At 35.8% G+C, this 21,706-nt stretch overlaps 1 protein-coding gene and 1 long non-coding RNA gene across 4 annotated transcripts in view; one reads left to right on the top strand and one right to left on the bottom strand.

Annotated features, from left to right (window-relative positions):
• Positions 1-21,706, top strand: part of LOC134647952 (neural-cadherin-like) — a 297,639-nt gene that overhangs the window by 147,125 nt on the left and 128,808 nt on the right. Inside the window, exon 1 of one of the 3 annotated variants that reach the window (XM_063502342.1) lies at positions 17,912-18,038. The exons of the other annotated variants lie outside the window; for them this stretch is intronic. Within the exon in view, the coding sequence (XP_063358412.1) occupies positions 17,981-18,038 (58 nt within the window). The 5' untranslated portion in view covers positions 17,912-17,980. Of the gene's footprint in view, positions 1-17,911; positions 18,039-21,706 lie in introns of those variants that run through there. 3 annotated transcript variants of the gene reach the window in all.
• Positions 1-21,706, bottom strand: part of LOC134648018 (uncharacterized) — a 233,744-nt gene that overhangs the window by 156,109 nt on the left and 55,929 nt on the right. The window lies entirely within an intron of this gene.

The raw sequence follows: 21,706 nt of genomic DNA, 5'->3' as shown, positions 1-21,706 counted from the left end.
AACTCATATATATATTTATACATATATGTATATACCTAGACAGGTGTGGTGACATAGTTTCCATAGTGAATTATGTTAAAAATTTCTAACACTTTTTAGGGTAAATATTTTATATTTCCAATATGAACGAAAATTTCTAGGAATTTTCACGCATTGCTTAGTTTGGGGAGATTGATCTGTGTCAGTTTGAGTGTGTGTATTTATAATAATGGGTACCTATCGTGTCACAAGAGTAAGTATAAAATTAAATTATATATCTACGATCGGTAATAGGTTCTTATAGTTACTACTATTACCGATTCCTTTGAATCGGTGATAAAATAAGTAATTTTACAGCGTTAAAATAAGAAAACTAGATGATGAAGTGTATGTCGGTAATAGATTTTTAAAAAGACTAATTGTTTGAGTTTATTCGGGTCCATAAAAATACTTGTGTTGGTATGTTATGATAATATAAAATAACGCAAAAATTTAACATTACGTTGTGGCCGTTACCGACTTACGGATCGTTGATAGCTGCTACAACTAAAAGTGGTGATGCTATCACCGTTCTATTTTAATTTAAAGTTTTATGGTTTTCAATGTAATTTTTTAGATAAATTGTGATGTTAAAACAAGAATTTATAATTGAATTGATACATTTAGTAATAAAAGGTAAAGTACAGTAGTCAATTATTTCAATAAATGTCTTAAGCAGAAAAGTCACGTACTTACTTGAAAGTACAAGCGCCAGTACTACATAACCTGCGTCCACGCTACCCGCGCCGTAATTGACGTAATTTATCTTTTTTTCGAACCACCACTCAAAATAACGTTAACCTACCCGATACCCAAGGAACAAACGCTTGTAGAAGTCTACCTACCTACCGCTGAAATGGTTCTGGTATCGAAAATACATCTAATTACCTAAATAGATCGGTAATACCTGCAGTTTTTCGAGGGGTCGTTAATAGCTGCGTTTACCTTATGGCCGATTATATCCCGTGAAGTTAAGTGTTCTCTGCCTACTCAGGTGGATATGCTAATTTTCTAATTTTCATTCCTGTTCACTTACCTACTTGAATTATAAGTTCTTGTCAAGATTGGTTCTAAATTATAGCCAATGCTTTTGCAGTGTTAGCCTTAAGAATAAAATGCATATTTATATTATAATGAAATCCATGAATATCGTTTTTATTCTATTAAAAACAAAGAAAGAAGAAACAAGTTTAATTTTTTTACGTTCAAAATATACGTATATAAATATATAGCGGCTTTGCTTTGTGTGTTAAAAACTTAATAAATCCTCACGATTATCACGACTTGTAAGTGTTTTACTTCTGTGCAACGTCATTTTAAAAATATCGAGGAAAACATTGCGCGGGCAATTTACCCTCGACTCATTAACCCAGTGAAATGGCTTTTAAATTCAATTTGAACAAGCATGATTGTAACTCACCCTGTTTGATAACAAACAACTATGCAGGCCCATTCCACTTGCTTATCAAGCTACGGCGAACGTTCGTATCAAGCGAACCAGTATAACCGTGACCTCGGGATCCAAAACAATAGGATGTTGTATTTTATAGCACAAACTTGGAATATATATGTCACCGCAAAATTGTAAACACTCGTCATATTATTATCTCGCTAGTTGCATTATAAACTGACGGTAGGGAGATTATTATCTAACCTAACCAAACCTACGTTATAAACTAACGGGTTCACAATCTTACGGTGTCATATATAAATACTGATTTCAATTGCTATAAAATAAGTACAAAATCATAAAGTAAAAATTATTCAAGAAATTATTATAATGTACGAAACCTCAAAGTTTCATATAGGTACGTATCTATGTTGCTATGGTGAAATTCATAACATTATATGAAATTAAGTAAATTGTATACGAACGAATTATTTCATGATCGAAATAGACTATTTTCACGGTCCGATTACCATCAACTTCGACGTTAACTCGACACTTGGTAAATCTTTTTATCACTTCCATTTTTTCTTACACGGCTTATGGAGGCCTCAATTCATATTTATTAAAATTATTTTTAAACGGTAATATTGCGGTACCCTATATATGACACCGTAAGATTGTGAACCCGTTAGTTTATAATCTAACGTAGGTTAGGTTAGGTTAGATTATAATCTCCCTACCGTCAGTTTATAATGTAACTAGCGAGATTATAATATGACGAGTGTTTACAATTTTACGGTGACAATATACATTTGGTATATTTAAACTAAGCAGAAGACATCTGCTAGCAACATTACTTTTTCACTTATTTGAAAAAAATTGAAAAATTTACCGCGTTGAACAAAATTCGAACTTGCGATTTTTCGGAACTTCAATTTGAATCTTGAGCTTTTAGGTATTCATTTGTTTTCCATGTGTTTCTGTTCATGTACTTACTTACTTATGTGTCAAAAGTATCTACCTTCTCTGATAGCTTAACAAAATGCGTATCTATAAAATGTCGGCTATACTTTAACGTGAACTGTCGAGATATACGAGTATCATTTGGAAAAGTATTCCAGGCTGGCAGATAATTTTGCGTTGCGTTGTTTCATACGCTACTATTGATGCTCTATCATTTTCCAGCGCTGAGTACGAATGAATATCCGACTGGGATTACGATTTCTGCATTGCTTTAGATGAAGTTACAAGAAGCCAAAACGCAGATTATATGCCTGACACGAAATCCATTTAACCTGGTATCTTGAGACGAACAATCGCTTGTGCTAAGAGATGGAACTAACAGCACTTGCCAGTTTATTGTGAAGCGTTTATGATATACGTATACTTGCGAACTTGCGGGAACAACTTATCACATACATTTCCTTGCTCCGCGGCTTAGTTTGACACCAAATATTTGACGAAACTTTTAATTGAAATACATATTATTAATGTAGGGTGCTTGGGTTAATTAATGAAGCTGTATAGTATTTACGCAGTTACAAAAAGTTGCAACTACGCTACCTTAATATAGGTAGGTACAAGCGTTTTCACTAACTATGTGAGGGTTTATTGTCTTATTTTTCCTTTCGTGCTTAAACGGTCGTTAGCTGAAGGTTGCGGTATTCTTACGTTTACAGTTGTTTTTATTATTAATGTGTTTTCATAAAATAGAGGAGTTATTATTACGAAAGTACTTAATTTTATGCAGTTAGAGGGTCCGGAGCAAAGTCCCAGCAATATAATATAGCGGTATTGGTACTATTTACGTACTTAATATATTAAAAAATTCTATACCTACTTACTTCAAAGCTGAGCTGTTTGCAATTGTGATCAAAGCAAAGTGCTGAGTCGCTGACTAACTCTGAAGGAAGTTTTCACTATTGTCGTTTAGAGGAGCTTTAGGTCCGACTGAATGAAGATGTACGTAAGCAGTGGCCGTAATCCGCACGCTGGTCTATCCGACCGCCGTCAGCCGGTTGACCTCACTCGCTCCGCCCGCTCGCTTTCGTCTCGTTACTTTTGTGAGCGCCGGATCTCATCTATCATTTTCCACCGGAATCGATGACCTTTCACTTGACGTAACGAAGATTTCCATTAAGGATATCAATGTTGGCTACTATGCAACTATTCTTTTTGTTATATATAAACAGTTCTTGGGCTAGTAATACTTAGTCAAGAAATGGCAACACTTATAGGTGTACCGCTTATATCAAACGATTGGTAAACAAGATGTTTATACACATAAACAAATCAGCTTCATGGAGCCAAGCCTTCAACCAGTTCGTAGCTTACTACAATAATTTTCCTTTTTACCTATTATCCAATTACTATTTACCAAATACTACTTAAGTATATATTATTTTACAGAAAATCGCAAAATATCTAATAAATATATCTGCAAATTTCCAACAAGTATAACATTGTATTTATGAGAACGTATCTTCTATGTTAACTACATTTTTGTTATTGTTTCGTAAAACGGAACGCACGTTCAATAAACGCCACGGGAGGCCATCACAAACAGACTTTAGGCGCTTTGAATACCTTAATGAGTTTAATCGTTGTTGAAACGTCCTACACACTAAGCTCTTAATTCTCTGTTACTTAAAGTGTCATTCAATAGAACTTTCTAACTATGTAAACAAAAGTTACTAGTAAATTGACATTTAGTGTCAATTTTTGTATGGCGGTTTGTTTACATAGTTAGCAAGTTCTATTGAATGTCACTTTACATGCAATCTCATTGAAGGACCTAGTATTTTTATTTTATAGACACTAAAAGGTACTGATTTGCTGTTCCCGCAATTACAATTAATTGTACTAAATTAAATATTAATATAAAATGTTTTGGACATCCAATTAGTGGACAAGCGATTCACAATGGAAATACTGCGTATTTTTCCGTGCTTGCTATTTTATTTTTATTTTTAGTTCCTTAAAATAAGAAACAAAGTATAATAATCATACTTAATCTCCAAATAAGGGTCAAACACACTTCAGAAAAAGGTTACTTCTCTGACAAACATCAAAAGTTAACTACCCGGGTACATAACATATATGTAATACTCGTATTAGCAAGTTTTTCTTATTTGCGCCTCAAGTACTGAAAAAAACGGATCCCGCCTCTAAGCGTGCAATCCAAATTTTTGCTTTTGTTTCTCTTAATTTTGCTATGGCTACAGGAACATAGAAAAATAAGTAAGCTTAGAATTGCATTGTTGCTTTCGCAAAGCTCTCTTAAAACTGATTATAAATGAGTTTTAATTTATTGATGGAGTGAGATCTCTAAGCTTATTTATGTCTTTATGGCAGGAAATACACGAACAAGTTAAGAATACAATAAAATATGTATGACCTATAGTTCTATTGAAACATAATTTGAGTATTTTTTCTACTTATTGCAAAAGAAAAACCAACCATCGCCGTTTGACAGATGGGTTTACGAGTCGTCTGAAAGGTCAGGCCAGGCGACAATCGTTATTCAATATTATGACTCACCAGTTACACTTATTGACAGGCCCGTCCTCGCTATTCTGATACCGTTTGTTGTCCAACGATGATTGATTAAATACTTTATCTTGATTTCCATTCGAAATTAACAAATATTTTATTTCGTCTGAACAGCTGATTGGTATGAACGGATATTACGGGAAAGCTCGAAAGTCAAAACAATAAAATTAGATATTTTTGCTTTATGGATACGAATATTGTTTTCAAGCACGTAACTAAACGAGATCAAAGAGTTTATTTAATAAAAGCAGAAATGCTTTACAGGATTTTAGTTCATTAATATAAGTGTTTTGCTTAATTAATTTAAGAATCATAAGGACAACTATAGTATTGCCTAAAGAGCGTGTAAGTATTGTCGATAAATACCGACCTGTTATTTTACTTATTTCTAATTGGCTTCAATTTTATTTACGAATACTCGTACTATATAAGTTTAATTTAGTTTGTTGAGTTTTGCTTATGGAATTGCCTAATAAGGTCTCAATCGATTCTTTTTTTTGTATACCGACTGACATTAATTACCTACACATTTCTTCAAAAAAGATGGTTTGACGCAAAAAAAAAAACTGTAGTTTGCCCGTTTAGTTAAGGTTTATAAACTTTTTCATATTATTTTCTCTTGATAACTAGTTCGTGACATTCTTGGATAAATAACAAATTTAAACTCAGAAATGCTAAAATTTTTGCTCATATAATCATTAGGTCAAACAACACACTATTTATTAAATCCGAAATAGATTTATATGTACATGTCGGAGGCAGATCGTAAAATCGGCCATATCGAGATATTCCTAGGCATACCATGAAACGCCGCCATTTCATGATCTGACTAGCGACTACCAGCCATATCGTTCAAACATCAACGTTTGACGATTTGCCTAGCGACGTTTAGGCATATCAAATAGTAGGGTGTGATATTCCTAGGCATATCATGAAACGCCGGCATTTCGTGATCTGCCTAACGACGACCAGCCATATCGTGAAAACCTCAAGGGGTGATATTCCTAGGCAGATCATGAAACGCCGGCATTTCATGATCTGCCTAGCGACCACCAGCCATATCGTGCAAACCTCAAGGGGTGATATTCCTAGGCAGATCATGAAACGCCGGCATTTCATGATCTGCCTAGCGCGACCATCAGCCATATCGTGCAAACCTCAATGGGTGATATTCCTAGGCAGATCATGAAACGCCGGCATTTCATGATCTGCCTAGCGACGACCAGCCATATCGTGCAAACCTCAAGGGGTGATATTCCTAGGCAGATCATGAAACGCCGGCATTTCATGATCTGCCTAGCGACGACCAGCCATATCGTGCAAACCTCAAGGGGTGATATTCCTAGGCAGATCATGAAACGCCGGCATTTCATGATCTGCCTAGCGACGACCAGCCATATCGTGCAAACCTCAAGGGGTGATATTCCTAGGCAGATCATGAAACGCCGGCATTTCATGATCTGCCTAGCGACGACTAGCCATATCGTGCAAACCTCAAGGGGTGATATTCCTAGGCAGATCATGAAACGCCGGCATTTCGTGATCTGCCTAACGACGACCAGCCATATCGTGAAAACCTCAAGGGGTGATATTCCTAGGCAGATCATGAAACGCCGGCATTTCATGATCTGCCTAGCGACCACCAGCCATATCGTGCAAACCTCAAGGGGTGATATTCCTAGGCAGATCATGAAACGCCGGCATTTCATGATCTGCCTAGCGCGACCATCAGCCATATCGTGCAAACCTCAATGGGTGATATTCCTAGGCAGATCATGAAACGCCGGCATTTCATGATCTGCCTAGCGACGACCAGCCATATCGTGCAAACCTCAAGGGGTGATATTCCTAGGCAGATCATGAAACGCCGGCATTTCATGATCTGCCTAGCGACGACCAGCCATATCGTGCAAACCTCAAGGGGTGATATTCCTAGGCAGATCATGAAACGCCGGCATTTCATGATCTGCCTAGCGACCACCAGCCATATCGAGCAAACCTCAAGGCTCAAAAGGAACGTAAACTTGTATTAAAAGGTACGATCTGGCAACACTGGACTCGGACGCAGCGCCATATAGAATGCAGCGCCACCAGTGGCAAAAAATGCAATTATTTTACGATGCGATCGGTATGAATGAAGCTAGGAATTCGACGAATACATTGCTCCCATCGATCTGCCGAATCTTTTATAAGACAGATCGTGATATGCCTGAGTTAATTTTAGTCAGATCATGAAATGGCGGCGTTTCATGATATGCCTAGGAATATCTCATCAATTATTTTACGATGCGCCCGGTATGAAGCTAGGAATATCAACGAATACATTGGTCTGACCGATCTGCCGCCTCTTTTATAAGGCAGATCGTGATACGCCTGGGTTAAACTTAGTCAGATCATGAAATGGCGGCGTTTCATGATATGCCTAGGAATATCTCGATATGCCCGATTTTACGATCTGCCGCCGACATACACAAGTAATCCACTTTTCCTCATGTCAACCATTCTTAGGAACACGAAAATATGAGTAGGTATATTTTTATTTCCTGGTCCGTTCCCTACGGCCTGCCGCTGACAACATACTCTTAAGGCCTGAGTGGACGCTCGAAGCGGAGCGTTCGACGGGGCGTGCAGCGTGGCGTCGGGCTCACAAGTAATTTGAGCAGCGTGCACTAAGGCCGCTCCTATACGCTTGCATTTGTGTAACATGCACGCCGCACGCCCCGCCCCGCTGCACGCCCAACTTGAGCGTCCACTCAGGCCTTACACTTACCTACTTACGACCTTTTCAGTTTTCCTGTGACATATAAAAACCGTTTCGCAACGAACATTGTTCCAGCTCCGGATGTTGTTGCACCAGAATAGGGAAAAATAGAAAGCACCTGAAAACAAAAGCTGGGCTATGTCAGTTTCGTACATTATACGTATATTAAACTTCCAACGGCGCCTTATACTGGCCATAAATAACAAGCTTTTGAATATCAACGGATATGAAACTAAAATGTGCTTTGTGTAGTATTTTTGGCACAGAAATAAGAAACATCTTAATTGTTTAAATGGATTGAGGTAGCTACGTTACGTACACGGTTAACGAGGGTGGCTTGAATCTAATTACTTAAATTAAAGCGTTGATAATATGCATGTCTTTATCCTCTCAATTAGAGAAAGGAAACCGCTCGTCGTTACCAGAGCGGGCAGCTAATTAATTTGCTGCGAAAATATGTAGTAGGTAAATACCCTCGGCCTGTTTAACTTTTAAGTTTGAGTGTAGGTACGTATAAAATAACATGTAGGTGTAGTACCTATAGTCTATTTTTTTATTCGGTAGACTAAAATGACATTTCATAGTATGAACATCATGTGTCATCTCATACTATGAAATGTCATTTTAGTCTACCGAATAAAAAAATAGACTTTACATTTAAATCGCTTTACAAGTTCCTTTATCTATAGCAATAGTAATATATTTAGTTATTTAACTGTACGTTTTTTTATTGCTTACTTCGATAGAATAGCTCCTTTACTCAAGCAGGACACGAAATGGGTAAATCCACGGTAACTCACGTTACTTTGTAGTCACTATTCCTAACAATCTTGTCGTATATTTGAGATCAAGAGCTTTCTACGTCGAAAACTTGATAATAATATCACAGAGTACATTACTGCGAATCATTTATCGAAGTACTTTTTCTCCATCAAATTATAAAAATTGGAGAAAAGTGGAAAATAACTCCATGACTCAAGTTACAAGAAATGAACACGGAGTTTTACGCCTTTTGTGTTTATTGATTTCCCTTTGATTATTGAATGAATTAGTTTTAACAAAATAACAAAACTATGACATAAGTATGCAAGCTTCTTTAATAGTTAACCAAATGAAATCAAAGATACACCCTTATTTAAATAAAATATAAAACCTTACGAACTCACGTTACAGCGATTTCGTGAATCACGTTACTTGCGACTACCTAGAATATTTTGATATTTTTTATCATTTCTAGCAAACAAATAGCATATTTTTTACTTATTATTATTAGAATTAGAACTTTTCTGATACGTTATTTAGCTCTACCCAAAGCTTGGCGATTAATTAACATCGAAGATGAGGATGCAATTGAACTATCTAAGGCTCTTGCTTATTCAGCTTTTTTCTTTGATCTATATGTTTTTCAACTCTTTTTCTGGTTTTTTCTCTTTCATCCTTTATAAATTGGTTTTTCTTTTTTTGAGTCATGTTATCTAGCAACTTCTTCTTTTGCCTGATTTTTTTGGCGGCAAGCCTATGTTTTTTCTTATACTCTTCGTACTTTCCGTCGTCTTTCAGCTTCTGTCTTCTTCTTTTTGCCCTTTCTGCCGCTGATAGAGGCATTGTAGCTACAAAATACATTCAAATATTTAGTTACTCGCTTTACAGTTGCAACAACGCGATTCACTGTGACTCACGTTACAAGTATCTGAAGTCATGTATTTCTATAAAATAACACTTATGCGGAGAAATAAACGGCGAGAATGACACCATCTACTCGTAAGCCCAATCATACACATAGTTCAATATAAGTTCGTTTGTCCAAAACTTCAGTACAGTAAATGAAAAATATTGTTTTTTACGTTACTCACGTTACTCAACGACATGCAATTTTCATTCACCTCTTACATATTTTTCTTTCAACTTATGATAATTGTAATCAAAGTAACGCGTGAATAATTTAATAGACAACAGATAAATAAAGGTTACTTACCTCTTCTTTGCGTAAAAATCAATTAAAGTCGTAATATTTATAATCACTTATTTTACGTTCGTAGTTGATTCCGCAAGCAGCACTTACAATGTCGGAAATTATGACAACCGTTGACTTATTATTGACTTAAGGTTATAAAATTTGTTCTGCTACCCTCATTTGATTATTCTACATTCAAACACATTCTAAATTCAATAGTTTATTTTTTCGTTGTCATGTCCGAGTTACGCGGAAAGACCCAAATACTTATATTATATTCAAAATAACTGTTTAAAAGATTGAGAGAAATCAGGAAAGTAGGTCATTTCTTTTGCTCCAGTCGTTTAGGGCAGAACGCAGCGCGCAACTCCCTGGGTTGTAATTAATCTGGTTCCTCCTGGAATCGGGGTTTTCTGAGGCTAGCGTTTACCAGCAGTAGTAATGAGTACTGAAGACCTCGCGTTGATTGGTGTCTTTAATATGCATGGGACCGTGATACAGACTGGAGTGGATACGCGCTACAACTGCTAAAACCAATCGACCCCCGCTCCGGTATTATACTCGTAAGTAGTTACAAACTTTAGGTAATCTAATAGTTTAATAATCAAAAGATCCTCAGTTTCAAGTTGCGTCTAATTTGTGTTGAAGTTATGGCGATTACAAACTTGTCGACAGAAACATTACCGATCGGAATTTGATGTATAATTCCATTGCCTTGTTTATGTTTCGCTTTGGATGAATTCATATTTATTTACCCGTTTCGTTTGGTTTGGCACTGACATAAAAAGCTATCGTGAACGTAACTTACTTTCTATGCATCTCGCTCGCACTCGCATATTAGTGCGAGGAAGATGTATAGAAGTAAATTACGTAGACGTGAGCGTTTTTGTCAGTTTTGACACTGTCAGTGTCTCATGGTTTGGGTACAGATATTATTGCGAAAACTGATAACTGGAACTTAATTTTCTCATAATACTCACAATTATATTTTGTAAGCGTAATATTTATTAGTCAGACTGATAAACGCCAAAAGTTAACTTCGTAATTTGAGTGATATTATTTTTATCTCAGAAAGTCTTACTATGTCTATAAAAATTTAGAAATATAGCGCACACCTTCCTCCACTTATCATTCCCGATGGCTGTTTCAAAAGAAAACAGATGCCGCATTGTTATTTTTATAAATAAAAGAACGCTCCTAAATGTCGAGGTGGAGCATAACTATTGCTCCTATTTTGTACCCTCGAAAAAACAAATTGTTATTACAGAAGACGTGATAAATATGTGGTTGAGAACCTAGCTGCCTAGTTGGTATTCACATAAATACCGACAACCTTTTTCTTGGGCTATAAAGAATCTATTCTATTTTGCGTTTGTTCTCCCTTTCGTAAACCTGCTTCAAAGCGGTTTCTATCTATTGCTACTTTGGAGTACTTTTTATGCTCAATAATGTTTAGTATTCATACTGCGTCTTAAGTTGTAGACTATACTTCCGTTGTTGCCAGTTTCCACGTGTTTCTGTTTGCGTGTTGCGTTTTATTTCATATCTATCATAATATCTGTTTGCGGTCTCAGTTCAATACGCTTCCGCCATAGCATTTGTCAGTGGTTCGACAGATTTATCCCGCCCACTACGATGTTTTATTCTGACATCTGATTTATTATAACGTTAAGTACCTACGCAAAATTAAGCGCCATACAATGTACAGCAGGTCGAGTCTTTGTTACTGTGCTCGAAAACAAATTCACTTATTTGTCAGAACATTGCCCGGAAATGAAAAAAATATTTGCAGAGTAATTCGATTTGTTCCGATGTAAATATTCCTGTTTACGTACTTTTCCGTTGATTGAATTATGTTGACTTAAATGTTCTAACTCAAATAAACTCAAATTGGAAGACTTCAACCTGAAGGTTTCATTAATTCCTATTTTATTCCTATTCTTTTAAAATACCTACTTTGTAGCTAGGTTATAATACTTATAATTATAACGTTTGTGTATATTATTTGTTAGCAGTGGGCGTGTCCTGGTTGTGGTGCTGCCATTAAACGCGGCCACCGTGGCGGGTTTTTATCTCTGCCGGCCAGCCCGCCCATTCCGCGACACCCGCGATGTCAACACTAACCGACCGTACCACATTGCTCACTATTTTATGACCGGGTGCGATTTTGAAGACGTCATCATTTGCAATAAAAAAAGTTGTAGATAAAGACGCTATGTAAAGAGGATTGGAAAACAATTTCTTTGCATTTCGATACAACATGTGGCCTGTAACACGGGCGAATAATTAAAACGTAGATTATACTCCTCAAACAATAAAACTTTTGTTCAACAACTTTTAGAAAATATGTAGTCTTAAGATTGTCCCTTTTTCAAACTAAATAATATTTTCAATGTACTTTAAATTCCGTCTAATTGACATTGCCTGTCAGTCTTGTCACCGTACAGGCATAATCAATTTCGTAATACATTGCGTGTTGGAATAAATTTTAAAGTGTTTTAAAATCCAAACCACAAGTTATTTTTAAAAGTCGTTGAACAAACATTGTCTAGTTTGAGGAGTAGAATCTACGTTTTAATCTTTCGCCCGTGTTACAGGCCACATGCTCTATATTTGAAAATGTAACCACAGAAACTCAGAAAAAAAACTAATAATTAAATTAAGATGGGGCGCATTTGATCAAATTAAATTAAATCCACTCCTTTAACGCGTCAGGTAACAACGTAAGAATTCAGAGCCAGTCACGACACAAATCACTGAGTCGAGACGCACCCCTTTATAAAAACACTTTTTTAAGACTTGATTTATTTTATCTCGGTGAGCGATGGCATTATCCACACTTCTAATCCCGCTGTGAATTATTCTGAAAGTTTGTTAGCGCGGCCACAGTAAGCCCGTAAGACCATGTCCCGTGGTAGAATGCCAGGGATTAAACTAAATCGATCCTTGTTCTGGCATTTTTACCAATAAAAAAAATATTAACAACAAATTTAGTTTCTATTGTTTTCACTGTCTTTTACAAGAATACACTTGGGTAACAGGCTTTTTTTTGTAGTCTTTTGTAGTTTTACGTCTCTCTGTACATTGATTTACCTAGTCATTTTCTTAATATGTAATTAATATATTGAATATACCTAACTGTACTCGTAGTAATAGCCTTACCTCAAGTATGATCAAGAGCAGAAAATCGGTTCGTAATACTTCGTAATAATTTAACTTTGGTAGTCAGTTTAATAGCAATTAATCTTATTAAAAGATTATCCGTAGTGATAATGAATAAGTAGATGGTTCTAAATATGAGTTTATTTAGTATGTTATGTGATGTTACGGTCGTTTTCAAAATTCTGGATCCAAAATGTCCCTTTTGACAGCTGACAGATTAAATCCATAACAGTTACAAAACAAGAAATTAAACACAGAATCTAGCTCCAAGCTTAGATGACGGCTATCATAAATTCACCGACATTCACTCGTAGCGCTACGGCGTAGCAAGAGTATTTGTAGAGGGTTTGAACGAAATCAGTAGCCAATTAGCCGTGTTACTGCCAATACTTTATTAACCCTTAGGTCTAGTTGAATTAGAAGTTTTTGAAGGAAAGGAAGTAGGTAGTCTTTTGGTTTGAGCCTAAACGATAACTGTCCACACACAATTCACCCTAAATGGGGCAAAATCAGCTCTCGAAAATGAATGAGCTTCTACGACTTAGATTAAATTTACAACATTCTTTACAATACACTGATTTAAACTTTCACGATTTTTACACAATTGTACAACGCGATTAAGTCCCGTTGTACAATTTAATTCTTTACAATACTAAAACTAGAAATCCAGAGATGTATCATATAAATCGAGCGGTTGATAAAAAAGTTACAGGTAGGTTTAATTATTTTGGGACTATTTAAACCTACAGGCCAATTCGAACATACATATTGTCATCAAAATTATATCTAAATTATGTAATGTAACTTTTTTGAATCTACCACCCATCTTTTATCCTTTTGCTCAAAAAAGCGGCCAAGTGCGTTCAGTTCCGTATTTAAGGGATTTATGACGTATTAATAAAAAACTACTTACTAGATCTCGTTCAAACCAATTTTCGGTGGAAGTTTGCATGGTAATGTACATCATATATTTTTTTTAGTTTTATCATTCTCTTATTTTAGAAGTTACAGGGGGGGGACACACACACACACATTTTACCACTTTGGAAGTGTCTCTCGCGCAAACTATTCAGTTTAGAAAAAAATGATATTAGAAACCTCAATATCATTTTTGAAGACCTATCTTATCCATAGATACCCCACACGTATGGGTTGGATGAAAAAAAAAATTTTTTTGAGTTTCAGTTCTAAATATGGGGAACCCCAAAAAAAAAAAACTACTTATTAGATCTCGTTCAAACCAATTTTCGGTGGAAGTTTGCATGGTAATGTACATCATATATTTTGTTTAGTTTTATCATTCTCTTATTTTAGAAGTTACAGGGGACACACACACACACACACACATTTTACCACTTTGGAAGTGTCTCTCGCGCAAACTATTCAGTTTAGAAAAAAATGATATTAGAAACCTCAATATCATTTTTGAAGACCTATCCATAGATACCCCACACGTATGGGTTTGATGAAAAAAAATTTTTTTTGAGTTTCAGTTCTAAGTATGGGGAACACCCTAAATTTTTTTTTTCTTTTTTTGTGTGAAAATCTTATTGCGGTTCACAGAATACATCTACTTACCAAGTTTCAACAGTATAGTTCTTATAGTCTTAGACAGACAGACAGACAGACATGACGAATCCATTAGGGTTCCGTTTTTTGCCATTTGGCTACGGAACCCTAAAAAATGGGTCAATACAATACTGAGGATCGAGGACGACATATCATTAAATCCAAATTACAGTAGGTAAACTGTATTAATATAGTAAATAACGGTAGTTATAAGCCCCATAATTAAGAAAGAGACAAACATAATGAATAAACTCCCACAGGTAAAAATTAAGATAAATACTGTGTCAGTTTTATGTCTAGATACACATCGTGTTATTTTGACCTCGACCTCTGTCTTCTGTGGAATCCTTTTATATTGTAACGCTTAGTCATTATCTAGCTACGTAGACAAAACACAATATTAAACAATTAAACCCAAGTCAAAGAGGGAGGCCAGAAATATTTTACCTACAATCAATTGCGATTAATTACGTTTTTGTCCATCTCCGGCGATGTTTTTGCCATCGTAATTTCAATTAGGAGCCGTGTTATTTGTTTCCTAACTGAACGAAAATTAATTAATGATTTACGAACAATAGTGACAGATATTCGAAAAGTGACCCGGTAGTTATTTAGGCGTAAACAAAATGATAAGTACTTGTGCGGCCGCAATCGGCATCAAGTGACCGCGCTCGCTTTGTTCGAGGGTCTTTTATACCGCCACTCCTCGCTCGACTGTGTTTGTATTTTGTTCACGAACATTCCGAATATATTATTTTGTAGTGGCGCCTACATACAAATGTGGAAGAAACTGATTTAAGAGTGCCCATTCAATGAGGCTTTAAAAGCCACAGTGGGTGAAATTTCCAACATTTGTCTAAATGTTTATGATTCTAAAGGTTTTCTGATTTTTCTAGGCATTTCCTCCGAGACACTATTTAAATGACGTCATTTTTCAATAAGGTGATAGTTTAGTGCTCACGAACATTTTGGCGTTTGACAACCTATACAAACACATAAAAGATAACGGAAAAGTAGAGGTGGAATCGGCGACCTTATTACTAAAGAGGGTTCTGTTCCAGCAAACAACCTTTTCATAGCGGATGAACTGCAACAAATACATACAAATATTGAAAAAATATAGTCTTTGTGTACCTATGTAACTATTAAAATTTCATATTATTGCCAGAATTGTTGATTTGGATACTATACTTCTGGCAATTGCATATTCGTACGAGTATAAGTATTAATTTAATGTTATTAATCATGTTATGAAACACATACTTAATAGCAGAGTTAAACCATTAATACCATTTATATACTACTTATATATGTATATTTGCACCAAAATGAGTAACAATCACGTCAAATTCACCGTATTTTGAAGGAAATTACTAATTACGTAGTACGACTTTCTTTGTAAGACATTTGTCGTAAGCATATGTTTGAGCCCTTTATCGTATCAGATATTGCAGGTCATTGTACTAAATTAGCCTCCACTAATTGTAATCTTACTATCGATCAAAGCAAACTTTCTTCTTTCTTTCTTCTTCATAGATTATGTTGGTTCGCGCAAACACTGTAAACTTCACAGGCTTATTAGTAATCTGATAACGTGTGTTCATCAACATTAATATAGTCCGTTTTTCTCGCGGAAGGGGCTCAGAAGTTTTAAACCCCCGGCGCGCGCAATATATTCCTATGAAGTTTTGATGTTAGTAATCGGGTTGGCATCGAGTTAACTGGAACACCGAAAGCATTTGCCTATTCATAAATTTCAACCAGACCCCGCGTGGAACTCCGTCGCAGCCTCATTAACGTAAAAGTGGCGATAAACTTGTAGATCGTCGGGCACTGTGCCGTTATAGAGATGTTAGTGAACGCCATTTTGTTCACTTTACTTGCCTTTTTATTATATAACTCGTTACTGAGGTGACTGGAGTTCACATTGGGACGAATTTTGTAGAAAACCGTTTATGTTTGGTTCTTGAAATCGGAGTTAATTGACTTTTTCCATATTCGAGTAATGCAATATTTGAATAGATATATCATTAAAATATGAAATCATTAATAAATTGTGTTGTTCAGACAAAGATTATTTGCCGTATACCTAGCATAAAAAATCGTATCTCTTATCTATATTGTGACAAAACGCCTTAAAATTATGGCATAAAATAAACTGCTGTCCCCTGGCGAATCTCAAATCTGGCCGTAACGATGAAAGATTCCCGCGTTGCCTATAAATGAATATTTAGCATTTTTGTTGCGCGGCGACGAATCACCCTGTCGATCGGCTTGCGCAAACAAAAGACAACAATTTGCATTTTAACTAGCTGATAACTGGACCTGCTCGGCCGTGGACTCGTCAAATGTCCACTGGACCTGCAGGAGATAACAATTTCAAAGGCGCGAGGGGGTTTATGCAATCAATACGTTTTTATATTACCTATTTAAAATAAGAATAAGGCTTTAAACCGAAATGACGACATTTTTAAATGGTAAGGAAATGTTTCAAAATGAGTCTCATGGCTGTATAAGCCAATGCGGGAGCGGCATTTGCGACCGCATTTGTAGGTACAAATGCTCATTTGCTCATTTGTTATGAGTAATAAATTACGGATTACCTCTTTTATTAAAATACTGAGTAGAAAGCTTAATTTAGAACGTTGTGTTTCGTGCGGTTGTTTTCCTAAGAGTCTGCAGGCATAAATAACCTTATTAAGCCAACAGCATTGTTCCAAAAGCATAACTACGAGAACCCAAATACAATAGTACAACTACCTACATACAAGTATTATTATACAGGGTGTCTCTGACCATGGGGCTTTAAATCCAGGGCTCGATTCTACTCGCTAAACTGAGCTACTTTTATTATGGCACCAACCCCGAAATCCAGAATTTTTTTTTACACTTTCATACATTTTGGCTGATCAGATGTCGACGTTTTCTATGGAAAAGCCAAAAAAATCCCATAGTAAAAGTAGCTCAGTTTAGCGAGTAAAATCAAGCCCTGGATTTAAAGCCCCATGGTCAGAGACACCATGTACCTATGTTAAACGGAATTTCACTGATGGAATCGAGTTAGGAAAACATATTTATGTAGATAAGTCGATATGTTAATCTCATACATATACATATATACGTATACCTATATCATGAAGTACGCAATTTTACCTTCATTATAAACAGCGTTGCTTGAAATAAATCAGAAAAAAGCCTGCATTAATTCTGAGGCGTGAATTAAAAAAGTTATACGGATTTTGAGTGAGTTATTGTGCAGTGCTCAGGGGCGGTTCCTAGGGAATACGGAACACTGACGAAGCACTCCCGTATTATTTTGTTTCCATAAACCCGTTTACGTGTCGAATAATCTACGAATTAAATAATAATGAATAAAGTAAATTCACAGTCGCTCCGTGTCAGAAAATTCAAAAATGAAAAAGTTTAACTCCTTGAGAAATCAGTAAAAACTGATGTAACTCTAAGAACATTTGATCCGTAAATAGTAATCGTCAAGTATTTGCAGTGCAGTTACCTATTTGGTGAAGTGTGATGGATCGTAATCGTTGTGAACATGTTTGCGAGTGTGTGACCCATGGCTAATTCTCCGGACTTGGGTCTGCTTGCTGCCAGCCTGCTCCGGATCATTATAGGTAAGTTTACGTTAATAGATTATCCACTTTTTAATTTACATATTCGGTCAAGAAAATACAAAAGGCATTTTCGTAATTTTAACAACAAAATAATATGAAATTCCATGTAAGTATTGGTTCGGTTGTTTAAATGCGCAATTATTTTTATATTATCTAAATAATTCATTTATTTATTGGCTAATGATCAGTCAATAAGTTTTGTTTATGAACACCTATTATGTTCTCGTCGTAGGTTAGTTTATATTGAAATTTTCTACATTGAAATATGAGCATGACCTAGTTCAAAATGCAAGAAGTCTTATGAAAGCAAAGAATAGCAAAGGCTCTGTATTATTTTTAATCTCCTACCCGATTCAAATTCCTGTGTCTGTAAGCCTGCGGGAAACGTGTGCGACGCGCGTGTTTACGTACTTGTACGTTTGTAGCGACGCTGCAGAGGCACTTGGTTCGCTTCTTTGCTTTTACAAGTTTTAATCTTCCTAATGCGTCGCCTTGCGCGATTCTTTACGAATGGTCGCATACGCTTACGCTAACCGGCACTATGTTTTGTTAAATTTGTCGGTAAGAGTGTTTCGCTCTTTACATTACAGCCGGGGCTATTATTACAACCTGTGCACACCGGTTAGTTTTGTTATTACTGCAGGGAAGTTACATAAACTAAGGATTTGCTTTGGTTGTTGTAACTAAGTGTCCTCGATATTTAGGTTATAAATATATGTATTAAAAAAAAATTTTTTTTTTTATTAATTTATTTAAGGTCGCTTTTTAACAACAAGGTCATTAGCGACCACAAGAGAATTACAATTTTTTATATATATCAATTAAAAAAAAAATTCCCATTCGGGCGATTTTAGGAATTAGTTATGTACATTTCCTACGACGTTGTATAAATACATTTCCGTTAACATATAATATAATGTTCACTAATCCTGACCACACCAATATTTCAAATTATGTTCCCTTTAATTTTTTAGACACTTGGAGATCTTAAGCATTCCTATTCCTTCGAAATATCTAGAAGGCATTGTTCGCGATTTTGTTCCATTTATTTAATAGCGATATGCAAAAAAATAAACATCTAATCCACATATCCTCTCTCCATCCTAAAATACAATGTACGTTCTGAAAAGTTGTAGACACCATCATTATGCTCGTAAAAAAATGCAGTATAAAAGCGACAAAAACAACAATACGAGTATTCGGCATTGTTACATGATAGTGCCATGTCGGCATATTTTCGGTCCCATCACATTATATCTCCTATAACAAGCCCGTACGCTCGTCTCATGTAAGAAGTAAAGGAGACGTTTAATCACTACATAGTATAAAATAAAGTCGCTTCCCGCTGTCTGTCTGTCTGTATGCTTAGATCTTTAAAACTACGCAACGGATTTTGATGCGGTTTTTTTAATAGTTAGAGCGATTCAAGAGGAAGGTTTATGTATAATTTGTTAACCCGTGCGAAGCCGGGGCGGGTTGCTAGTATAGAATATAATATGAACTTATATAAGTAAGTATATTGACAAAACCTAATAGTCCATCCGATACATAAGGAGTTTAACGTCTTTATTATGCCTAATGTATGTATCGTTAACGATTAATTTATCGGTTGGTCATAGTTCATTAACTTACAACTTGAATTTGAAGCTGTTTAATATCATAATTGAGTCCGCAAGTATGCGCCTGTTCTAGACAATTTCTAGTGAAAATTCAGCTTCCCCGCTCAGGTTGAAGTGTCAAACTCAGCACACGGAAACTTTGAAGTTAATTATTAACTTCAGTGGTGACACATTTAATATCTGCGCCGTTGATCTCGGTGCAGGGATGAACTCTTTATTACCAGGCAGTCAAGCGAGAATGGTGTTTAGTTGGGAGAGTAATTAGTACAATGGGTGTACAAGTAGCGGCGCGGACGTCGCCTAGGCATGCGGCCGCCGTGTCAAGAGGGCTGTGACGCGCACTCGACCTGTGCACCTCGAGCAGCTTTTAAAAGTTTTTCGTGAGCTTTCATTAAGAAATGTTCGTGTAAGTCGAATTATTTTTAATTTCCATATACGTTTTTCTCCATTTAATTCCCATATCTAGAAGATTCAATGAGTCTGCCTATTTAAACACTATTACGGCACAAACACGGACTGAATCAACAGAGTTGGCTCAGCACAATTCCAGAGCACACAAAGCGGACGAAGCCTTACGAAGTGGGTGTAATTTGGCCCTTTGTGAGAGCTTTAGGGCTTTAGGATGTGTGCGACGCAATCGTCACCTAGCTCGGTAAAGGAAATATGGGCCCATGGCTGCCTACGTAAGATTTAATAACAGAAGGCCGAGCCGCACCGCGTGCCGCGTCCCCGCTAGCCGTTCGCATGCGGAATCTTGATGCGCTCTTTTTGTATTACCTACCCTCTGAAACTTCATTCCGAGAGATGACTCTCCCATAAAATCGTCCGCATAACTTATCCCTCCTCACAGATTTATAATATTGCTCAGAAGGAGATATAAGTCTCCGTTTATACAATTTGAAATATTTTATGCCTTTGGAATTGTTCGGACCACTCTTTTATCGCTTTTGTTTTTTTCAGTGCGCAATAAGTAACCTATAGTAACAAAAAATCTTGCGAGCAGTAAGGTCGGCAGTGCTTTTAATGATGGGTATGATTTTTTACCATTTCATTTTTGTTGTTCCTTCTGCTGATGTAAATTTATTTATCTCCGATTTATTGATATTGACTGGAGATGACACATATAGGTACTGCATGCATTATGAAAATCGTACATGTAGCCGGACTAGGGTTAAAATTAAAATATACACATACAAAATGCTCTTTATTGCACATCTCAATAGGAGAAAATTAAGAAAATAATACAGAAAGAAAACAGCAACACAAGTAGAGTAGTACAATATAGTGAATGTGAGGTATGAATTAATCAGCCTCGCATAAATCGACTTACATACCTTAGTGAGACAAAAGAGTTTGCTAAGGTTTGTTTGTTTCACGAAGAGAATATATTGCGTGTTTGACATACAGAACGGTCAAATATATGTTGACAATAGTTATTTGTACAACAAGAGATCAAAGTTTTATATTTATTCGAGTGCTTATTTTGAGTCCCATGCAAGCGAAAGATTCTATAATAGATTCACGAGCGTAGCGAGCTAATTTCGAATCTTGAGCGTAGTAAGGGACTCAAAAGCGCACGAGATGTAAATAACTTTGATCTCGTGTAATACACAACATTTTTCACCTGAGCAGTGAGAACATACCTATTAGACAACTTGAAAAATTTAATCCTTCTTCATCACTTAATACCTGTACTCATGTTTTCTTAAGATAAACAAACAATTAAGTTTAATTACCGCAATGGAACACAAAAACATAACGTAATAATAAATTCCAGTAAAATAATATAGAAATAACAAACATCAACTGACACTTCAATCGACAACTTTTTTTTGTAAAAAAAATCTTCGTAAGATACGGTCCGAATTGCGGATACGTACTATTTGTCAACTATGGTAGAAATTCTTAAAAGTAAAATAATTAATTTTGCGTGATGATCTGTGTATTTTTTGAGTTCATTATTTTAATTGTACAATAAAATACCTAAAATATAGTATTTTATCAGTTTTTATCAAATCTTAAACTTTATTTTTAATAATTAATTAATAA

This window comes from Cydia amplana, chromosome 5 (genome assembly GCF_948474715.1).
Source record: "Cydia amplana chromosome 5, ilCydAmpl1.1, whole genome shotgun sequence".
In the NCBI taxonomy this organism is placed as follows: Eukaryota; Metazoa; Arthropoda; class Insecta; order Lepidoptera; family Tortricidae; genus Cydia; species Cydia amplana.
This window is presented reverse-complemented; position numbering and strand designations above follow the sequence as displayed.